Source organism: Colias croceus, chromosome 8 (assembly GCF_905220415.1).
Source record: "Colias croceus chromosome 8, ilColCroc2.1".
NCBI classification, from domain to species: domain Eukaryota; kingdom Metazoa; phylum Arthropoda; class Insecta; order Lepidoptera; family Pieridae; genus Colias; species Colias croceus.
Window position 1 is genome coordinate 7,044,089 of NC_059544.1, and position 22,045 is coordinate 7,066,133.

Below are 22,045 nucleotides of genomic sequence, written 5' to 3' on the forward strand. Positions count from 1 at the left end.
AATCGGTTTTGTGTCAAATTTTAAATGTCAAATGTCGATGTCGACACTCGACAGCTGAATCGACACCTTAGTACAGATTAGGAAAAGACGAATTGATATACAGTCCTATGTTTACTAAAAATTAACTACAATCGAGAAATCTTAACTAAACAAAGCGGTATTTTTATCCTTCTTTATATAATTTTAGTAAATAAATTGTAAGTATAATCCATGTATATGTTACCGGAAATGTATGTAATCCGTCATTGTATACAATTCCTAGGAAATGTATATAATTCCTAAAATCGTACGGAAATATGTGAAATAAATTATTTTATACACATTTTCTAGGAAATCTATACATTTCCTAAATAGCTATCGGAAATGTAAAACATTTAAGATATTGATATGTCACAGGCAAATTGTATATAATCTGGCCGTTTACAAACGGTCGGCATTTTGTAGTAACTATGTCGATAATTCGTAATCAGAAATTTTTGGTTTGGATTGTTGGATTGTTTGGATTGGTTTGGGTGGGTTAGGTTAGGTTCGTGTTTTTTAAAACTACACAGAAATAAGAGCCCCACGAAGTGGGGCTCCGTCGGCTCGCGACCGTCTTTTTGTAGAATTTTGGAAAAAGACGAATTTTCGGCATAAAACAGCTAGCCGTAATGTAATACGGCGGATTGTACAATCCGACTGCGCCAAATATACGCGAGGACAGCGGGACGAGGGGACTGATTACTTGCAAAATGAAAATTTGATTTTATAAGAATAAATATAAGTTGATTTTGTGATATTTACGTTAAAAGTTAGATATTTGATTTTAAAAATGCTAATTAGTAAGATAATAATATGAACATAACCTTAATATTACAATTTTACGGTATGACTGTTACCCGATTGTATCAATAAGAGATATTATAATAAAAAAATAACAACGTGTTTTATTACAGAAAGCATTTACTTTACACATTTCCTAATACGATATTGGAATTGTATACAATTCCTAGGAAGATTATACATTTCCTAAATGGTATCGGAATTGTTGTACACATTTCCTAGGAATTGTATACAATTCCTTGATTTCATACATTTCCGGTAACATATATAATGCCTTAAGCATTGTTATTTAGATTTCTATGGCCTTAAGCCAAACGTAGTCGTCTCGCACTCTTTTTTCAACCAACTTCAAAAAAGGAGGAAGTAACTACTGAATTCGAACTTTTTTTGTTTTTTTAGAAGTATCGACTAGATGTGTATGTATAATAAAAACATTATACTAATAACTAGACTGTGCAACATGGCGCAAGAACCGGTCCGATTTCGATCCAACTTGTCTCTTTCTAACCGTGACCATGACTACGCTACATAATTTAATGTATGTAAAACTTAGATTACAAAATATGTAAAAGTAAACTTAAATTAGTGTACGCACATTACTAAGGCACATTATATGTAAAAGTGTAAACACCGTAAGTTATAAATTTCATTCATAGGTGAATCATCAATTTTTATCGTAGTCTTATCTCTTAGTTGCTCGAGGATTTCGCTTTTAAGTCTTAAATTTGAATATTTTTTTACAAAGTCAAACAAAATTCATGGTCACCCTTACTACCATTTCTACCAAGAAGCTTATATTTCTACACAAGTTTCTACGCATTTCTACGTGTACCTACCTATTTCTACAAACATCAATGAACGAGTTGTCAAAACGTTAGACAAGGATCATTTCCTTTTGGGACACCTCTCGCTTCCTTAGCTTCCGGTAATAAGCAACCATAAGTATTGTACTAAATCATATTTTATCAAAACAAATATTTTTGGTGCACAGTCTAGTTAATAGTATTTAAGAGGAGGCTCCCTCACATAATTTCGGGTACTAAGAGACCGGTAATAATTGATCTAGAGAAAGTAATATCTTGGGATTGGATAGTAAAATATAGTTTCTTACTGATAACATTTATTGACGTGACAACGTCTTAAATTAGGTTGCGGCTGGGCACTTATGAAAAAGTGTAACGCTCGGTAACGTTACGATGAGTCACCGAAAGAGGCACGCGGGCATGGTTAGCCCGCCTAAGAGCGAGAGAGACAGACATAAAAAGTCGTTGTCACGTAAAACTTTCGCCCGTATACCGACTTTACAGGCAACCAATTTTTTTTTAAGACTTATAGTCCAAGTAAATCTTTAAAAAAATGTAATAATCCTTAAAAAAGGCATATTTTTGAATAAAAAATGAATCGAGCGAAAATGTTACAATTACGTAACTGTCATATACATGGAAAGAAAAAGACCCAATAAATCATAAACTAAAATTCCATTTTGATTGTATTTGTGACTGTTTCAGAATATTAATTAATCAATCATCTCGCTCTAAGTTTAAAAAAGTAATACTGCAGCTTAGATTATGGATTGGTCTCCGCGCGCGCGCTACGACTAGATACCGCTCCACCTAAAAACAATAGCTCCGTGAGTGCGGCAACTCAGTTCTGTAGTGTGTGTAAGGCGATTTGTGAGGACGCTAGTGTGTGTGAAGAATTGTACTGCCAGCTACATAAATTTTACCCCATAAATGGGAAATGGGCTATCTTGGAAAGAAGTTTGAAAAATATGTTTATTTCATTTTGGCCTTGCCGGGAATCGAACCCATGAACATGTGACTCAAATCCACTTGCGATGCCACTATACTATCACATAAGTTTTTGAAAAGTAAAAAAGCGGTAATAAAAAAAATAACATATATATGAGTCAGTTAAACAAGGTTAAACAGAAATAAATTATTGTTATTATCATTTTTTTTATAATATGCGTTAGTAATAGTATTGAAAAAAAAAACATTATGAATAAAATAAGTTCAAATTAAAAGTGTGTTTTTGGGATATGCAGTACGGCAACACTAAATGGCGTCGTATTTTCGTAAACAACATTTTCAAAGTACAGGTGAAATATTGAATGATACGATTATTCCTGATGGTACGTAATCCCAGTGTCTTTCTTATTATTTGTTGTATTTTTTTTAAACAGTTTTATGCCACAAACAGGCATTTTACTTCAGGTTTTGTCCAAAATCTTTAGAAACTATCGGTACGCCCTCTCCACACAATGCTTGTGACACGACACATCCTTCCTCTATGGACACGACTGGCTCGGGTACGCCGATTTCGGCGTACTTTTAGTTGCCGCATTTTTCGAGTACGCCGGCGGTATCTAGTCGTAGCGCGCGCGGAGACCAATCCTTAATCTAAGTACTGCAGCTTATTGACCAAAAATTGTAAAGAAAATCACAAACAACACGCACACACTCACACACACACACACTTTCACTCACACTTGTACTCATTCATATATTGTTACCTTTTTATTTAGCTATAATTATATATATATAATTTAAAGGGTTTGTAATTGTTAATATCTTATCTTTACTTTGCTCACTCACAGTATTATGATTGTTATTGGTGTACCTTTTAATTGGCGTATTGAAATTTTAATGTTATATCTAGTGTAAGATTAGCTGTAAGGTACCTGTACATAAATAAATAAATAAAAATAAATAAATGCAAATTCACATAAAATTTAGGGAGCCTCCCCTTAACGTCTTTGGGGTGAACCGACTTTATTGTATTTTGAAAGTTCATATACACAGTTCATATAATTAACATGGACTACAGGACTACAGAGCCCGTGTTGAAAAAATTATGGGTCATTTGATCCACCAGGTGACCTATCTAGAACCATGTAAGAGCATTAAATAATAAGACTCAGCACTATGACATCACTTGGAAGCTGTCCACCTGAGTGCTGAGGAGAATTCGAAAGTTCAGGTAGAGATTTTCTCCCCTTGTCTCCATGATTTTTGTACGGCGTACCGTGTTGAAAAAATAATGATTTGACCCATCAAATCATTATTTTTTCAACACGGGCCTGTAGTCCAGTTCATATGGGTATCCTTAATTATAAAGATTTTAGCACGTTAATAAATGACGTTCCTACGAAACACCACTTATATCTTAACTATCGGTAATTAACAACATCCTTTTACGGATTGTATATTTTCATTTGATAACTTTAAATTTTTTATAAAAAATCAATAAATCATGGGCTTGACATGGAAGTTAGGAATCGTGAAAATTCAAAGCGGAACATACGTACATATATATATATATATATATGTTACCGGAAATCAGTTGAACTTAGGAAATGCAATTCCTTTTTTTTTTAAGTCGGTTAAAATTGTTTCATGAGATTAGAGGAATTATTTTAATTTTTTTATCAAAACAATGTGGAATTTTCATTTTAATTTATTAATATTAATTAAAATTCGATACAAACATAGATTAGCCTTATAATTAGGAACCGCAGCTAAGACATTGATCTTTGTTTAACAAAGAACAAGCAATCATAGACATATCAGCTTCTTCTTTTTCTGATTTTCCATTAGTAACTTTAACTTTTGATTTATCAACCGTAAACTGAATGGCGTTGGCAGCTGGTTTCGTGCGTAAATAGTACATTCCAGTTTTGAGACCCATTTTCCAGGCATAAAAATGAATTGATGTTAACTTCCCATAATTGGGATCTGCAACATGAATATTGAAAGATTGACTTTGGTCAATGAATGCACCTCTATCTGCCGCCATTTGTATCGTCGTCTTAACAGATATTTCCCATACAGTCTTATACAAATCTCTTATTTCTTTGGGTATTACTTCTATGTTTTGGATTGATCCATTGTTATGTATTATTAAATTTTTCATATCTTCATCCCATAAGTCAGCTTGTGTCAAATCTCTAAGCAGGTGGTGATTTACCACTTGAAATTCGCCAGATAACACTCGCCTCTGATAAATATTTGATGTGAATGGTTCAAATGACTCATTGTTACCAAGTATTTGTGCAGTTGAAGCTGTTGGCATTGGTGCTAATAACAATGAGTTACGAATTCCATGTTGTGCAATCTTTTCTTTAAGAACAGTCCAGTCCCAAAGGTCTGTTGGTGTTTTGTCCCACATATCATATTGTAGTATTCCTTGACTGACTGGACTTCCTTCATATGTATTGTATACACCCTCCTTTTCAGCAAGCTCACAACTTGCTTCTAAGGCACCATAATATATAGTTTCAAATATCTGCTGATTCAATTTAAGGGCTTTCTCACTTTCATATGGAATACGCATTAGAACAAAGGCATCTGCTAATCCTTGGACTCCAATTCCTATAGGCCTATGTCTTAGATTTGAGTTCTTAGCTTCTGGGATTGGATAAAAATTAACATCAATTATTTTGTTTAGATTTCGAGTGATTGTCTTAGTAACTTCTTTTAACTTTTCAAAATTATATGTTTTGTCTTCATTTACAAACATATTAAGTGCTATTGATGCCAAATTACATACTGCAACTTCATCTGCAGATGTGTATTCTACTATTTCAGTGCAGAGATTGCTGCATTTTATTGTTCCCAGGTTCTTTTGATTACTTTTTCTGTTACAGGCATCTTTATATAGCATGTATGGTGTTCCAGTTTCTACTTGGGCTTCAATTATAGCTTTCCACAACATTTGTGCTCTGACTTGCTTCACAAATCTTTTTTCTTCTTCATATTTTTCATACAACTTTTCAAATTCTTCTCCACAACAGTCAGCTAGACCAGGGCTATCATGGGGGCACATGATACTCCACATTTCATTGTTCTCAACCCTTTTCATAAACAAATCCGGTATCCAGAGAGCATAGAACAACTCTCTGGCGCGAACTTCTTCCTTGCCTGTATTTTTCCTAAGATCCAAAAATTCAAAAATATCTGCATGCCATGGTTCCAAGTAAATGGCAAATGCACCAGGTCTTTTATTGCCACCCTGATCCACATACCTAGCTGTGTTGTTGTATACTCGTAACATTGGAACAAGTCCATTAGAGACCCCATTTGTTCCAGCAATGTAAGTTCCTTTAGCTCTTATACAATGTACATGTAATCCAATACCACCAGCTGATTTAGAAATCAAAGCAGTCTGCTTCAGAGTGTCATATATTCCTTCAATACTATCATCTTTCATTGCAATTAAAAAACAAGAGGAGAGTTGGGGTCTAGGTGTGGCAGCAGAGAAAAGTGTTGGACTTGCATGGGTAAAGTATTTTTCAGACATCAAATTATATGTGTCAATGGCAGCATCAATATCCTCACCATGTATACCTATTGCCACTCTCATAAGCATATGCTGGGGTCGTTCAGCAACCTGAAAATATAAAGATATAAAATATAGATGAAGAATTACAAACAGAGAAAAATAATAGGTTCGTAACAAAGGTTACTCAATTTTTTTAAATAATTATGATGATTTATAGTATGTTCCAAAATCATAAAACAACCTCAAAATAACAACTTTAAATAATTGTATAAAATGGTACCTGGTACCAATAGGCACATTAATTAGAAATGTTAGTTTTTTTAATAATAATTAATACATAAATAATAGCATCTCATTACCTTATTGTTTATTTTCAACAAATATGACCTTTCCAAAGTTTTAAAACCAAAGTAGTTATACTTGAAATCTCTATCATACACTATTGCTGAATCCAGTCTTTCCTTGTTATTAATGACAATATTGTAATGGAATTCAGAAATCATTGGAGACTTTTTCTTGGTGTATGGATTGACAAAGTGGTATAAATCGGAAACAACATCTGAAATAAAATAAAATGATAAGTTGCAAATCATTTACACAATTCTTTGATGATGACTTAAAACTAGAGAATACAATCCCGGGCATGATTTTCAATCCCGGGATTACGGGATTTTTGATGGGTAATCCCGGGATCCCGGGACTATCCCGGGATCAGCCTTATGTGGGAATTGGGTTCTAACAAAAAAAATTGAAGTATAGTTTCTCAAAATATGTTTTTAATATTGTTAGTTGCAATAATAGCTTACTAAAATAAAATAAAAAATATACATCAAAATCAAAAGAACTATTTAGAATTTCGAAAATAGAATCTTAGACATATCAAAGTATCCAAAATTTTCGTTCAGGGAATCCCCGAAGGGGAATTATTGCCCCGCAATTACACCTAGGTAGGTAATAAATGTCAAGCACAATTTCTGTTTTATGGTAAAAAAGGCGTCAAAATAATTCGTTTATAAATCAAATGTTGCTGAGATTCACAAGGTCACTCATAACATGACATACTTTGTACACCAAAAAAAATTTCATAATTTATAGATATTAGCCCCGCAACAATAATATTTCGATATGAGGTGATCGAGTTATTCCCCTGTTAGCCCGTTGGGTTAGTTAGAGTTTGAGACCTTAAGCAAAGGGGAATTACCTTATTGAAAAAAAATCCGAGTGGAAAAGTCCCTTCTAAGGTCTATTCTTCTACTATTATTAGGGCCCTATCAGTATAGTTTGTATCCGTATCGTACCTACCTTAGGTTTATTTTTAATCGTTATATAATTTTATGGTATATTCTAGGCTAGGTCATAGTTAAGGCGCAACGGATCGTAGAATGCAAAATAGAATAGTTGTTTATATCAATCCCGAAAATACCGGGATTAGCCAGGTACAGTCCCGGGATTTTCGGGATCAGAAAAGGGTCGGGATCCCGGGATTGTATTCTCTACTTAAAACCCTCTTAGGTAACATGAGGCAATGAGTACAAAACAAGAAGCAAAGTAGTGAGCTATGCATAGAATTCTTCTACAAGTGAGTATATTATGCAACAAAGAAGAAATTCACAGCAAAACCAATGTCACTATGATTATTCCACAGAATATTTTAATGTAGCTCTTAAATTATTTTTATAGCTTGTAGTTACAATGGCAACACAGGATAGACTCACAAGATGGACTGAGAACTTTGTCTGTGTGCACTAAAGCAGTGAGTGTGGGCAGATGGATGACTGTAGCTAATTAGTAATAACTTCATAGCTTACTACTAAAGCCCGTCCAAGGAGAAGCGATACCAAATGTAAACAAACCACAGTCAAGGTCATTCGGAATAGCAGGGGTGCGTAACCTTTTTAAAGTTGGATTTAAATATATTTTTATTAAATATCCGGCAAATTGTAATAATACAAAAAAGGATAGTCTATTTTATAAATTTTATCATAATTTGAATTATTGTATAATGTAGTAGTAACTAAAACAAGAAATTAACTAAACTTAAACAAGAAATATAAGAATATAAGAAATATAAGACATAGTCTAAGACGGCCCTGACAATAACAAAACTTTAACAAATAATTTGTATCACCACGAGCGCGTTCCGAAACAGAATAAATCTTTTTAAAATTGCCGGCCGAATGTTGGCGAACCCGGCTTGACTTGTCATGTGAACAACCGGGAGAACGAGACATTACGGCAACTGCACAAGATGGAAAGAGATAGATATTAGTTTGTCAACGCCACAGTTGTTTTCAAGGTGAATGACCTTTCGTATCGCTTCTCGTTGGCCTTCCTTTACTTATATTTTACTAGATTTATTTAAAACATTGGATATTCAAGAGGTGAATAGATAAATAGATTTAAGAAATAAAATAATATAATAAAATTACATTCCAATGTTTAATCTACAGTTTGAAGCACATACAATATATTTAAATAATTATGTATACCTGAGAAATGTTTTTTTGTTTCTTTGTGTAAATTTGATATTGCAAGTCTAGCTGCAAGGACAGCATAATCTGGATGGTCAGTTGTCATTGTTGCAGCAGTTTCGGCAGCCAGATTATCAAGTTCCACTGTTGTCACTCCTGAATATATTCCACTTATAACTTTTAAGGTAATGCTTACCTGAAATAAACATTAAAAACACTAATAATAACTAGAAAGCTAAAGTATAACCCCTACTATTATACACACGATCCATTTGTATAAAAAAAAATCAAATAAAAATTATAAGTATTATTTGAAAGAAAATAAAATAACACTAACAAAATACAATATATTTTTCTCATTATAATAGCTTTCCTGTATAGTTGTTATTTAAAAATTATGATACTGACGAAAAATTACAATACAGACACAAATTAAGGCTTATAATAATTGAAGCATTGGGAGCAACAAGGGCGTTCGGTACCCAAAGTCCGTTTTGATGTTATTAGATCAAAACATGCACAGAGCCATCTAGTTTCGTATCCCGAAAACTTGTTTAGATCAGCCGCTTTTTGATGGCGTGAGAATCAATAATGTCAAAGGTGGCACTACGCCCTTGTTGCATAGATATCAAAAGTGCGTTTAAATTCGAACACTTTACGACCTGTCTGCAGTTTGTAAAAACTTAATGTGTAAAAAATGATTGAAACGAGTGATTCAAGTGACTTAAGATCAGATGCTGACCAGAGCGAACATGAGCCCCTCAAAAAAGGGGAAGAAAGAAGGTGAAGAATGAAAACATGTGAAAAAAACGTGCCGAAAGTTAGAGAAGTTTTGGTAAAGAATATACATCAGCTCAAGGAAGGAAGATACCTAGAAAAGTTTGTAAACATATTACCACGTGTTGTTCCAAAAAAATGCACAGAGAAGATTTTTTTGTAACTTTTGAAACATAGGTGACAATGCGCAGCAAGATACCCTCATAATGTCGTGTTTAGAAAAAGTGTTAAAGTTGAGAGAAAATGTTGGGCCTGATAAGTTGAAACTTTCAATGGAAATACTTTTTAACAGTAGACGGATTAAAGATAAACATTTGCAGAAAGTAAATTACTGTCGCTACTAAAAATCTCGGAAAAACGGTTAAGAATAGTCCAAAGTCCATTTTGATGAATCTGATTAAAACCACGAAAGTCAGAAAAAATGATTAAGTTGAATATTTGAACGGTGGTTGTAATAAATACACATTAACTTACATTTCTTATTTTATTTTCAACGCAAAATCAATAGCAAAATTAACGTCCTATCTGTTTTACCAGTTGGGTGCAACAAGGGCGGATAACACAAGTTAAAAAAAATTGATTTTATGATATTTCTGATTTTTTCAAAATAATCATAATACCTTCATCTTTTTGCTAAATCATGGGTCTAAGAAATTATACAGTAAATGTAAGTCAAATTATAAGTATTAAAATAATGTTAGGCATTACAACTTTCATTATCATTTTTCTCGAAACTCTATTTTACAACATACGCCCTTGTTGCACCCAATGCTTCAATTATAAATCTGTACTCACAGGATCTACAAAATCCATGTTCAGACCATAACAAAGTTTTTTAATTCTTGATGTTATTTTATCAATGTGTACTTCTTCCATCCTGCCACCTGCAAGAAATAGGTATGTTTAGTTGTAAAATAGACAAACAAATTGTGACTACTAATCTACGTATGGAAAAACAAATCCATAACTTTTCTTATTATATACAGTTGATTAATGCATGGCTAGGTCAGATAATGGCGTAGGAGAAGGACTACAATTCTAAATCAACTATATTCCACAATTTTTTAGATAAATTAAGTAATACTTGTACTCACCTCGTTTGTGCACATATAACTTATTCGTCTTTCCAACCATTATGAGCCTGAAGTTAAACCTTCAATAAAAGTTAAAGAAGAATGTATCAATGTAAAAAAATGTTCGTTCTGCGTAATTTAGGTATTTTAAATAAACATTAACAGTTAATATTATATGTAATTGCACAAATTTAGAACTATTCAGCTGTGCACTACGGTGCACCGGCCTGGAAAGTGGAATAGGTGGGTAGTGGATAGGTGGAATCACAGAGTGGAAAATAGGTACTCTTTGGAGTGGAATCACTGTGGTGAGCAAAGAGAATACAATTATGGTGGTGAGTGGTGACTGAAATTAGGATTTACGTTGAAGTTTGACATTATTCTCGGCGGGAAAAGTTGGTTTACAAAGCACAATAAAAAGGTCACAGACATTTATTACCACAGATAACTATATACTAGTTATAGATTTTTTTTTATCACCTGAGCTTAATACCGTATATTTTATTATGGTATTAAAATAGCTGCCTTATAAATCGTATTTTTAATGCCTTTATATACTTAAATGTATGTTTTCTTAATAAAAAGGTTTAACGTAAATTAATGGATTTATGACTGAAAATTAGGCTGAAAATACACAAACTACCTAGTCCTTTTTTGCCTTTTTTTGCTGTTAGTTTATTGGCTTTTCAAAAATTGAGTTGGCAACACTGAACATTATAGTCCGACAGCTCACGGGCGTCCGTGTCGGCTCCATAGAGGAAGGATGTATAACTGAGAGTCGGCTCCGATATCCATTATCGGACTGGACCAAGACCGGACAATGTGAAAGACAGGTACTTATACTCCAATCAGTCAAGACAATCTTATTATTATTATTATTATTCAGCCATGGCTGTCCCACTGCTGGGCATAGGCCTCTCTTCCCCTTGTCCATGTCTTCCTATTGTGAGCAATTTTAGCCCAAAGACAATAATTCCAAAAGTTTTCAAACTTCGGACAAGTGAATGGTACATTGGGACGACAATAAAATTTTGCAATCTTGTCCGCAGTCCGGAACTGCAATTAAGTAAATTATTGAATTTATATTTTAGGTTTTATGGCATTCAAATGCTTTATAAATATAAATTTATAAAGAATAGAAAAAATTCGATCACGAGGCGGGACTCGAACCCGCATCCTTTCGCGCCATTCCGGGGCGGATGCCTGACCAACTCAGCCACTCGTGACCCGCCAGAGCAATTAATTTATTCTATTCTTTCAGTTTTATGTGTCTAAGGGACACACCGCGCGCCATCTATTGAGATGATTTAACAACCATCTCAACCAATATGAAGCACTTTTCGGTGAATACAATATTGTAACGATGGAACACGACCTTTTTTGTTGAATTTATATTTTTGGTTTTATGGCATTCAAATGCTTTATAAATATAAATTTATAAAGAATAGAAAAAATTCGATCAGGTGGCGGGACTCGAACCCGCATCCTTTCACGCCATTCCGGGGCGGATGCCTGAATAGAATAAATTCGATTGCTCTGGTGGGTCACGAGTGGCTGAGTTGGTCAGGCATCCGCCCCGAAATGGCGCGAAAGGATGCGGGTTCGAGTCCCGCCTCGTGATCGAATTTTTTCTATTCTTTATAAATTTACAAGTAAATTATTTTTTGCTGCATGGTCGTGATAAAAATTCCAAAAGTTCTGCAAACTTGGGGAAGCTTTCGATATAATATTTCATATCATGTTTTAAATTTGCAACCAATCTCAGTGTACTCAGGCGGCCTTAGATCATACATTTTACTTTCCCGATATCGGATCGGACCGGATAATGTGAAAACGCTCTCACGGGCTCTCACGGGAGTCCGATATTACCTTAGATATTACCGCTGGCATATCGGTGTCGGCTCCGATATCCGGACTGGACAATGTGAAAGACAGGTACATCATAACATTTTACTTACCCCCGATATCTGATCGGCGTCCGATAACGATTTTCACGTCATGTTCTTACTGTTCTGTGGTCACGTCCTTTTTGTCTCTGACTAGTATCACTACATATAAAACAAAGTCGCTTTCTCTCATTCTCTGTCCCTATGTCCCTTTGTATGCTTAAATCTTTAAAACTACGCAACGGATTTTGATGCGGTGATTCAAGAGGAAGGTTTTAGTGTGGTTTTAGTATATATGTTACAGTCAAAACCCTGAACCAGTCAATAACGTTATTGACCGGTAAAATCAGTTAATAAGGATATTGACTAAGGGCGTCGGTTAATATCCTTATTAACTGATTTTATCTGATTAAACCAGTTAATAACGTTATTGACTAGGGGCATCGGTCAATATCCTTATTAACTGATTTTAAGTCGAGACATCTAGTCAATATAGGTTTTAACCGACGTGCCCAGTCAAAACTCATAAAAAGTTAAGGACGTTAGTGAAATTATACTAGAAAATCATTTAAAAAGGTTCATAAAACTTTTTAAAGTGCAATATTTAAGAGTTTTATGTTTTATTAATTAATTCGGGGTATTGTTTGTAAACTGCAACCGCGCGAGAATACGTGCTCCAAAATATTTTTGAAGATGGCAATTGTGTTTTAATAACAACTAGGTTTCCGCCCGCAGCTTCGCCCGCGCAGTCAAAGAAAAACCGCATAGTTCCCGTTCCCGTGGTATTTCCGGGATTGCGTTAGTTTCTGATTTGATGGAGTGACCTGCAGGTGTACTTCGAAGACTGCTACTGGATCTAATAGACGAGTAGAGCTAGGTGTGCCGAGTTTGGGCTCGTTTTGTTAGTTATGTCGAGACCTTACCTCCGGACTTGATGGAGTGACCTGCAGGTGTACTTCGAAGACTGCTACTGGAACTAATAGACGAGTAGAGCTAGGTGTGCCGAGTTTGGGCTCGTTTTGTTAGTTACGTTGAGACCTTACCTCCGGACTTGATGGAGTGACCTGCAGGTTTACTTCGAAGACTGCTACTGGAACTAATAGACGAGTAGAGCTATGTGTGCCGAGTTTGGGCTCAATTTGTTAGTTACGTTGAGACCTTACCTCCGGAATTGATGGAATGACCTGCAGGTGTACATCGAAGACTGCTACTGGAACTAATAGACGAGTAGAGCTAGGTGTGCCGAGTTTGGGCTCATTTTGTTAGTTACGTTAAGACCTTACCTCCGGACTTGATGGAGTGACCTGCAGGTGTACTTCAAAGACTGCTACTGGAACTATTATACGAGTAAAGCTAGGTGTGCCGAGTTTGGGCTCGTTTTGTTAGTTATGTTGAGACCTTACCTCCGGACTTCCATAATAGTTATACAGTACACTACAAGTAAACTATGCCTTTGATTGGACAGCTTAATTTGAGTAAAAACTGACTTAGGTTATAAATTCAGCATTTCAATATGTACCCTAACGAACCAAGTTACGGTTTATTTTAGTATAACATCCCTAGGTATATTAGCTGTTTTGTTTCTCTTTGCTCAGAAATTCCAAATTCGAAAACATTCAGCTATTCCACAACAGAGGGCGTTGGTTTTCAATACATATAACTTTGAACCTCAATACATAAAGTTAAGGTTGAAATTTGTGTCACTCTAAATTAATGACATTAACTTGACATTAACCTGATGCTATGCTCTAAGGGATGTCAGCCTTGTTATCGATAATTCACAAATAAATATATTTTTGTGCATTTTTTTTTCTTTCTATTATATGAGTATAGGATAATGTGTCACATTTTGGAGTATGTTTAGGTATTACTACTAAGTACGTCTTTTCATATTATTATATTTAAATAAAAAACGGAATAGAATAGTATAAATCTATATTTACAAAACAAACAGAAAATATGCATTATTTTAAATCTTGGAACTGCCGTAGGTTTGATGTATCGGTGGCCTTTGTTAGACTGCTCATTGCTGTTCGGCATCCAGTTAACTCGTCACGTTGCATTTATTATCCATTTCTCTTTTAAATTAGGCTCTTTCGAAAATCTATAAATAAATAGGACAAATGAAAGCTAAGGAAAAATAGAATAAAATTTAATATTTATAATGTTTGTCTTTTCTAAAGTATCGATACTGTCGATATGCGCCACATGCATCACTAATCCGACATTCGTTTGTTTATTGCAATAATATTCCAGAAAGTCTTGTTTGCTGTTCAATCTATATTAGTACTTATTTCTTAAAGGGTTAAGGTTCATTTTGACTTAATATTTTTTATAAATTTTTGACAAATTACGACAAGCGAAGTTGTTACATAAAATATATTTGAAATAAATTAAAATAAGACTTACCGATGGTATGAAATGCCTCGATTGCTGATATTATTTCGTCTGCTATCATTTTTCCACTCTAATACCGAACAACACGCTCTAAATAATGAATAAATATGGAAATAAGGTTTGACAGTTGACAACCGACTCGAATATTTTTCTGCGCACAACTGAGAGCGAGTTAGGTGATCTTACCTTACTAGTGACACGTGGGCCACGCCCACATCGCACTTCTATTAAGTTCTTACTGTTCTGTGATTTTAAAGTTAAACTTAACTTTAAAATAATCTGTGGGTCCATGTAGAAAATTTACAAGTTGACAGGTCTGTCACGGCTTTTGTTTACTTCGTGATTACTAGTGTCAATTTCACGTCAATTTCGAATAATCCGCGATAACAATAACAAATTTTTCAAATTACCTAGTCACTATGGTTTGAGGGATTTGACTTTCTTATTATTTTATTATTAAACATTATGCAAATTGAATCATTAAAAAACAATTGCGTCTCATATACCAGGATATATACTTTATCTTTATGCAATGCCTTCTATTAATTCTGATTATAGTTCCTACATCATAGGATTAACATTAGCGATATCATCTAGCATTTTTATAGGGTCTAGTTTTGTGATAAAAAAAATTGCTTTGAAAAGAATTACAGCTAAAGGAAACCTTCGAGCATCTGCTGGCGGATTTTCTTATTTGAAACAATGGATGTGGTGGTTGGGATTAGCAACAAGTAAATGAGTCATGTATTTACTTTTTTAATAGAGAGATAAGGATAGAAAATTATATCAACTTGTAAATTTACAGTGGGTCTTGGAGAAGCAGCAAATCTTTTGGCTTATGCTTTTGTACCAGCATCATTAGTTACCCCCCTGGGTGCATTAAGTATACTTGTTACAGCAATCTTATCATCTAAATTTCTTGATGAAAAGCTGCATTTTGTGGGAAAGGTAATGTGTTATTAAAATTACATAATATATTATAAATATTCAATTTAATTGGTAATGTATTTATTTATGTAATGTAATTTATTTATTTAAAATGTCATTCATTGTATTTGCAGATTGGGTGCATTCTTTGTGTAATTGGATCTGTGATATTGATTCTTCATGCGCCAAAAAGTGATGTTATTACCAACTTCTCCGATATAGTAGCTAGATTAAGCGATAGCATTTTTATATTTTATGTATGTACTGTTTTTGTTTTAGTTGTAATTGTCAAAACATTTTTTGTTCCAAATTATGGGAAAACAAACATAACTATTTATTTAATTATTTGTTCAGCTATAGGTAGCCTGACTGTTGTCTTTTGTAAAGCAGTGGCTTTAGGTATTAAAGAGGGAGTCAATATTTATGATACCAGCATTTACACATTTTGTGTACTGCTGGTAATGGCTGTTTGTGGAATAATGGTACAATTAAATTATTTAAATAAGTCATTAGATATTTTTAGCACAACTATTGTTACACCAGTGTATTATGTTATGTTTACAACATTAGTAATATTAGCATCCAGTATTTTATTTAAAGAATGGCAAAGTATGGCGAACAGTGATGTTATTGGTTGTGTATTTGGTTTTCTAATGTTAATTATAGCCGTATTTACTTTAAATATGTTTAAGGATTTAAAGAATGTTCAGTAGAAATAATTCATAATATGACAATTATGCATTTTGTTGAATGAATGAATAAAAACAACAACAATTTAAATGTACTTTCATTTTATTTATAAGGACAACTATATAATAATATTAAATCTTCAAAATGACCTTAAAAATTGTTATTCTACCATGATGTGAATAACATAATATGAAAGATAATGACTAATATAATTAAAGATCTATAAATCACAGTAACAAACTATTAAATATCAAGAATGTCTCATTAAAAAACCTTATTATTTAACACATAGTTTATATCACAAATAGATAGTAACTGAGTGATATATAAAGGTCCTACAAATTGGACATGTCCTTTGATATCCATAAAGTCTTAAACAGCACTCCCGACAAAGGCAAACATGTTTACATGGTAATATTAGCACACATTTCTGTCTTTCTTGGCAAATAACACATAGAGCATCTGCGGCATTCGCAACATCATCATCATCTTCTTCCTCAAAATTAGCATCTCTGGATATTATCGCTTCTCCACTAGCCACTCTGGTAATTATCCTTACATCAGGATTTGTGAAATAGTTGTATACTGAATGGTATAAATACCACATCTTTCTTATTATTATCCAGTATATATTTATTACCTTTGAATGTATTTGCATTTGAAAACTTAAGTAGAATCTTGCTATAGCTATAGCAGTCATTATGCCTATAAATGATTCTAAAGGCACATCAGATAGAAAATTTGTAAATCTTAAAAGAACTGTGTATATGTTGATGGCCACAGTGACAGCAGTTTCCTTCACATGTTTTGTTAATGTTTTTATAAGATAGGGCAGATGGATGGGCAAAAAAGTCAATATCAACCATAATGCGTTTCCTATAAGTAAAACAGACTTTTTCAGCAATATCAAGACTTCTAAAGTCACCATAAGAAATGTGTCAACTATATATTTGATTGAGCTTATTGTAGATGTTATTTGCACTTGGACTTGACTACATAACGTCCATAACACATTGTGTACAGAAGAATATTGATTATGCATTGTTTCGAAATATTGTGAGGTCCATTGTGGTAGCTCTTCCGTAAATATAAACACATTGTCTTCATAAACTATTTGGAAGAATAAAAATATACTCTTTATACTATTTGCAATAAAACTTAAAATGGTTGTTACTATAACCACTATCACTTGTCCAACGAAAGATGCTAATTGTAAGAAATATTGGATCACAGATGCCACGATGTTGAACGTTTGTGCTAAAAAAGTAATCATTTTTCTTTATCATTGTCATCAATGTTAAATTTTTGTAACAATTAAACTTCTCTGGAGCCTCACGTAAACAATATCTTCCGTAAAATATTCATCAATATGATATTAAGAGCTATGTGTAATTTTTATCAGTTAAATTGAAAAAAAATATTTTTGATGTACCTATTCAGTATTTGTCATAATCTAATGTCACTTTTAAATGTCAAATTTCTGCTGTCACTAATTGCAATAAAATGGGTACTAGGTTATTTGACTTACGATATATTACGATTTTTATACAAATACTTCGCTTCTAGTTTATATTGAGCAAGCAAGCAATTTAAATGTAGACATTTAGGAGACTTCGTTTTACAACACTTTATAAATATTATGTAATACTTGTTTGTGAATGTAAAACAATGTCTGCTAACAATGTTTTCAAGTTTTAGACAGTGTATCTCATAGATTATATACCATGAGTGTCTATCTTTATAAATTATGAATAGACACGTCCACATTTTGCCAGGGATATGAAGTCAACAGTCAACGTCATTTTAATATCTAGTAAATTGTGATTTCATCAAAATAATTAAGCATTTAAACTAAATTTGTAAAAAAAAACAATAAAAATCATTATTGTATTATTCCATTGTAGAACGATAAAATAATATTTACCGTCATATTATTATCATTCTATGATACAAGTGTCAAAACTAAAGTAGCCTTGTTGTCTCCACTTTAGAATGCGATGCTTCCTCGTCGTCGAAATATTGGTGGGTCAGAGCGGCCACCTCAATTACCAGAAGTAATACCATATAATAAATTAGATAAAAAAGGATTTCACGTCCCACCTACCGCTTCCGCAAACCATAAAAATCCATCTGTGGACGGATTTGATCAGCAAGATTTTGTGTTTGATTTCTTAGAGGAATTTGTGTTCGAACCAGTTATGTCTGCAAGAGATAGGACGCAGGAGTTTGCCTCAGCAGTTCGCAGTCTTCAAGGAAGAACACTAGCAAGGCCTATCATTAAGGATGAACGAAAAGCTGCAGTACTCGCTACTTACTCTCAATTTATGAGCATGGCGAAAGTTATAAGTAAAAATATAACAAGTACATATGCGAAATTGGAGAAACTAGCCTTACGTAAGTAAATAAATCTTTGTTTACTTGTACACAAGCATTGGTAATAGTGGAGGTTTAATAATAAGTACCTACTGACTTATTGTGGTAATTTTGTACCCACTGCTAAAAGTCCCAAATAAAGCACTATATCTGAGTACAAAAGCAACAAGGTGGTGCCCGTGGTAACAAAATAAAATATTAAGTTGCGTGAGAAAACATCTGTCCAAAAATTTGCCACTATTGGGTTAAGTCTACTAATACATAATGGTAAATTTGTTTCATATAAAAGTAGAAAATCTTTTGAATCTTATGCGATTTCCGATAAATATAAAAATTAATTAATATGAGAACAATTTGGGGTGTAAATATTGTAGGCATCAAGCTCTAGTTACAAAAAAAACTTAGAAATAAGAATCTAAACGGCTAAAAGTTACTTGTCATTTAATTGGAAATAAATAGCCTTCTGCTTCTAACTACTTACACAACATGCATATTATTTAGCTTAATAAAACTTTTAATTTTTAGTTGCCAAGAAAAAGTCATTATTTGATGATCGACCTATGGAAATACAAGAATTGACATACATAATTAAAGGAGACCTGAACGCATTAAATCAACAAATTGCAAGATTGGGTGAAATGCCTAGAGGCCGTAAAAGTATGCATAGCCACTCTTCCAGTGTGGTATTAGCACTGCAGTCCCGACTTGCGTCCATGAGTAATCAATTCAAACAGGTGTGATATAAAAAAAAGTTTTCTGTTTTAATTTAATTCATCATTCAAATATTGACACCATTGTTTTATTTTAGGTTCTTGAAGTCAGGTCAGAAAACCTAAAGCATCAAAATAGTAGACGTGAACAGTTTTCAAATTCATCACCCATTGTGAGGGAAGTACCTTCTCTTCTACAACCTGATGAAGTTAGTATTGATTTGGGAGAAGCTATGCCATTGCAAACCCAACAAATGGCATTACGAGATGACACTGACACATATGTGCAACAGAGAGCAGAGACCATGCACAACATAGAGAGTACAATTGTGGAACTGGGTGGTATATTTCAACAGCTAGCACACATGGTGAAAGAGCAGGATGAAGCAATAGGTAGAATTGATACTAATATTCAAGAAGCTGAAATGAATGTTGAAGCTGGTCATCGGGAAATAATGAAATATTTCCAAAGTGTAACTGGTAATAGAGCATTGATGTTTAAAGTATTTGGGGTGTTAATTTTCTTCTTTATATTCTTTGTTGTATTTATGGCTTAATTATAAATTGTGCCTAGTTAAAAAATGTACAGTGGGATAATCAAGGGAAAAAATCAATAATGAATAATATTGTATTTACTTTTATTTCAGTTTATATAACAAAAAATATTTTAATTTGTAATATAAACAGACACATAGTTATAATTAAAAAAATATAAAGTTATTACTTATATTAATCATCTTTTACTTATTTACATACATCAATGTTTAATTGTATCATTATAATTTTACACTGTCTATGAACTTGAATATAAGGCCTCTATTAAATTATAAAATAAGTAAAAGGTAGAAGATGTACTCATAGAAGTATGACAACAATTATTTAATAACTTTGTACATTAGTGGGAAGGATTCAAATGAACAATAAGAAAAGCTATAAGATTTGTGTTAATCAAAGATATAATATTATGGTCATAAACAAATTTAACAGTAACTGTTGTAAATTAGTCCTAAATAGTGATATACTTCTATGAATATACGATGATAATTATAATAGGGGCCTAAGTAAATATCCTATACAATTTCAAAAATTAATTACAATACATTTGTATTAATGAACTCACATTGACATAACAAATACATATTATAATATTTAAGATTGGTGTTTTCTACATTTTATTTTCTTTTGTGCATTATAATTTCAACTTGTAAGTGAATATCAACAAAATATTTTATTGGAAGATGAGAATTAATGATATATTTTATTAGTAGCTGTTTTAAAAACTTGTGTTTGAGTCTTGGATTTAAAATTGTACCTTCTAATTATAATTAAAATGTTTGGTATATTTTAGTATCAATAACGTGAACCCAGTCAAGCAAAAATATTTTTTTAATAACAGTACATAAACACTGCCATACTGTACCTACTAAATTTTACTAATTTTTATATGATACAGATGTAAATATGTGACAAATACCCCTTTTCATTATTAGTAACATATATTTTTAATCAATTAAACATAATATGAAAATTTTACTATCAATTGTTCTAGACAGTATAGTCTATCATCATTTACATATTTAATCAATGAAGTGGAAACGAGAAACAGTGTTTAGTTTTAAAATGTAGTCACTCTAGAATAAACCCCTTTTTTACCAACATAACTTACAAGAATTCATCACACCAGTCTTTCAAACACTGATAACAGTCTGTAGATTGTTTTGAGTTAGCATTGCAAGTTTCTTTCATCCATTCTTGAAATAATTCACGATCTTTTTTTAGAACCAGAAATTGTCCTAAAACTACGTAAGCCTGAAAATTATTAAATCATGGATTTCACAACTATGTTATTCATAAAATATACATACAATTATTTATAATATCTGAAATCAAACCTTATCGAAACCGGCAGTTTCTAGTCGTTTCCCTAACACTTCTCCGACTCCAGCCAAATCGGTTACGGGTTTTTCTCCCATAGGCTCTGCTACGAAGTTTCTATGTTTTTGAGAAGTGCTAGACATTTTACTTTTTTTTTAATTTAGCAATAATCACCAAATTTCACAGTTATTATTAAACTGGAACTGAATCTCAAAAATCACAATGTGTTCGCGCGACTATAAAAAATTCTGTTGTAAACCCAAGCCAAACCAACGCTTTTTTTTAGCTATGACATAAGGCAAAATTGACATAATAATTTGGTGTTGCTATTGACTTAAAATAGTTTGTTGTTTAAATGCAATTACAGTGCTTCAAAATTAATAATGCGCATGCAAATCTTCGCTAATTGTCATAATTTCCGAAAACACTCGAATCATTAAATCGTTAGAGCCCTAAACAATGCCCTAAACATGTCAATTCACGGTCATACACAATCACAAACAAATCAAGCGGTAGGTGACGGTAGCCTGTCAGTCAAAAAACTCAAAAATCCGTCAGTCATCTTCTTGGTGACTACCACAGTGACTACCCATTATCAGGGAGTGTGACTTTTTAATGATTGTCTCCGATACTTAATTTATTTAGCTTAAATAATAATTGTCTCATCCAAGAATGCTTCTGAATGATGTTGTTGGCAATTTACCAACGTATTCATGTACAAAATCTAACCTTTTGCACAGAATATTAAAGAATACATAGTA

General features: G+C 33.0%; 4 protein-coding genes across 5 annotated transcripts; 2 read left to right on the plus strand and 2 right to left on the minus strand.

The window, feature by feature from the left end:
* Nucleotides 1–4,265: 4,265 nt before the first annotated feature.
* Nucleotides 4,266–10,781, minus strand: LOC123693793 (ribonucleoside-diphosphate reductase large subunit). Its single transcript, XM_045639010.1, has 5 exons — nt 10,448–10,781; nt 10,149–10,237; nt 8,595–8,772; nt 6,465–6,664; nt 4,266–6,213 (listed from the first exon to the last, which is right to left on the minus strand). Exons 1-5 carry the CDS (start codon nt 10,485–10,487, stop codon nt 4,330–4,332), a joined length of 2,391 nt encoding a protein of 796 aa, XP_045494966.1. The 5' UTR covers nt 10,488–10,781; the 3' UTR covers nt 4,266–4,329.
* A 4,272-nt stretch (nt 10,782–15,053) lies between these two features.
* On the plus strand, nt 15,054–16,416 carry LOC123693925 (magnesium transporter NIPA2). The gene is made up of 3 exons (XM_045639196.1): nt 15,054–15,440; nt 15,515–15,657; nt 15,771–16,416. The coding sequence occupies exons 1-3, from the start codon at nt 15,242–15,244 to the stop codon at nt 16,347–16,349; spliced, it is 921 nt and encodes a 306-aa protein (XP_045495152.1). The 5' UTR covers nt 15,054–15,241; the 3' UTR covers nt 16,350–16,416.
* A 1,604-nt stretch (nt 16,417–18,020) lies between these two features.
* LOC123693790 (syntaxin-5) lies at nt 18,021–20,033 on the plus strand. 2 transcript variants are annotated; one of them, XM_045639008.1, is made up of 4 exons: nt 18,021–18,139; nt 18,318–18,720; nt 19,225–19,433; nt 19,508–20,033. In XM_045639008.1, the coding sequence occupies exons 2-4, from the start codon at nt 18,324–18,326 to the stop codon at nt 19,964–19,966; spliced, it is 1,065 nt and encodes a 354-aa protein (XP_045494964.1). In that variant the 5' UTR covers nt 18,021–18,139; nt 18,318–18,323; the 3' UTR covers nt 19,967–20,033. The 2 variants fall into 2 exon arrangements, with proteins under 2 accessions (XP_045494964.1, XP_045494963.1); XM_045639007.1 differs by having other exon boundaries at nt 18,067–18,720.
* A 67-nt stretch (nt 20,034–20,100) lies between these two features.
* On the minus strand, nt 20,101–21,569 carry LOC123693791 (barrier-to-autointegration factor). Its single transcript, XM_045639009.1, has 2 exons — nt 21,302–21,569; nt 20,101–21,218 (listed from the first exon to the last, which is right to left on the minus strand). The coding sequence occupies exons 1-2, from the start codon at nt 21,425–21,427 to the stop codon at nt 21,072–21,074; spliced, it is 273 nt and encodes a 90-aa protein (XP_045494965.1). The 5' UTR covers nt 21,428–21,569; the 3' UTR covers nt 20,101–21,071.
* Between the last annotated feature and the right edge of the window lie 476 nt (nt 21,570–22,045).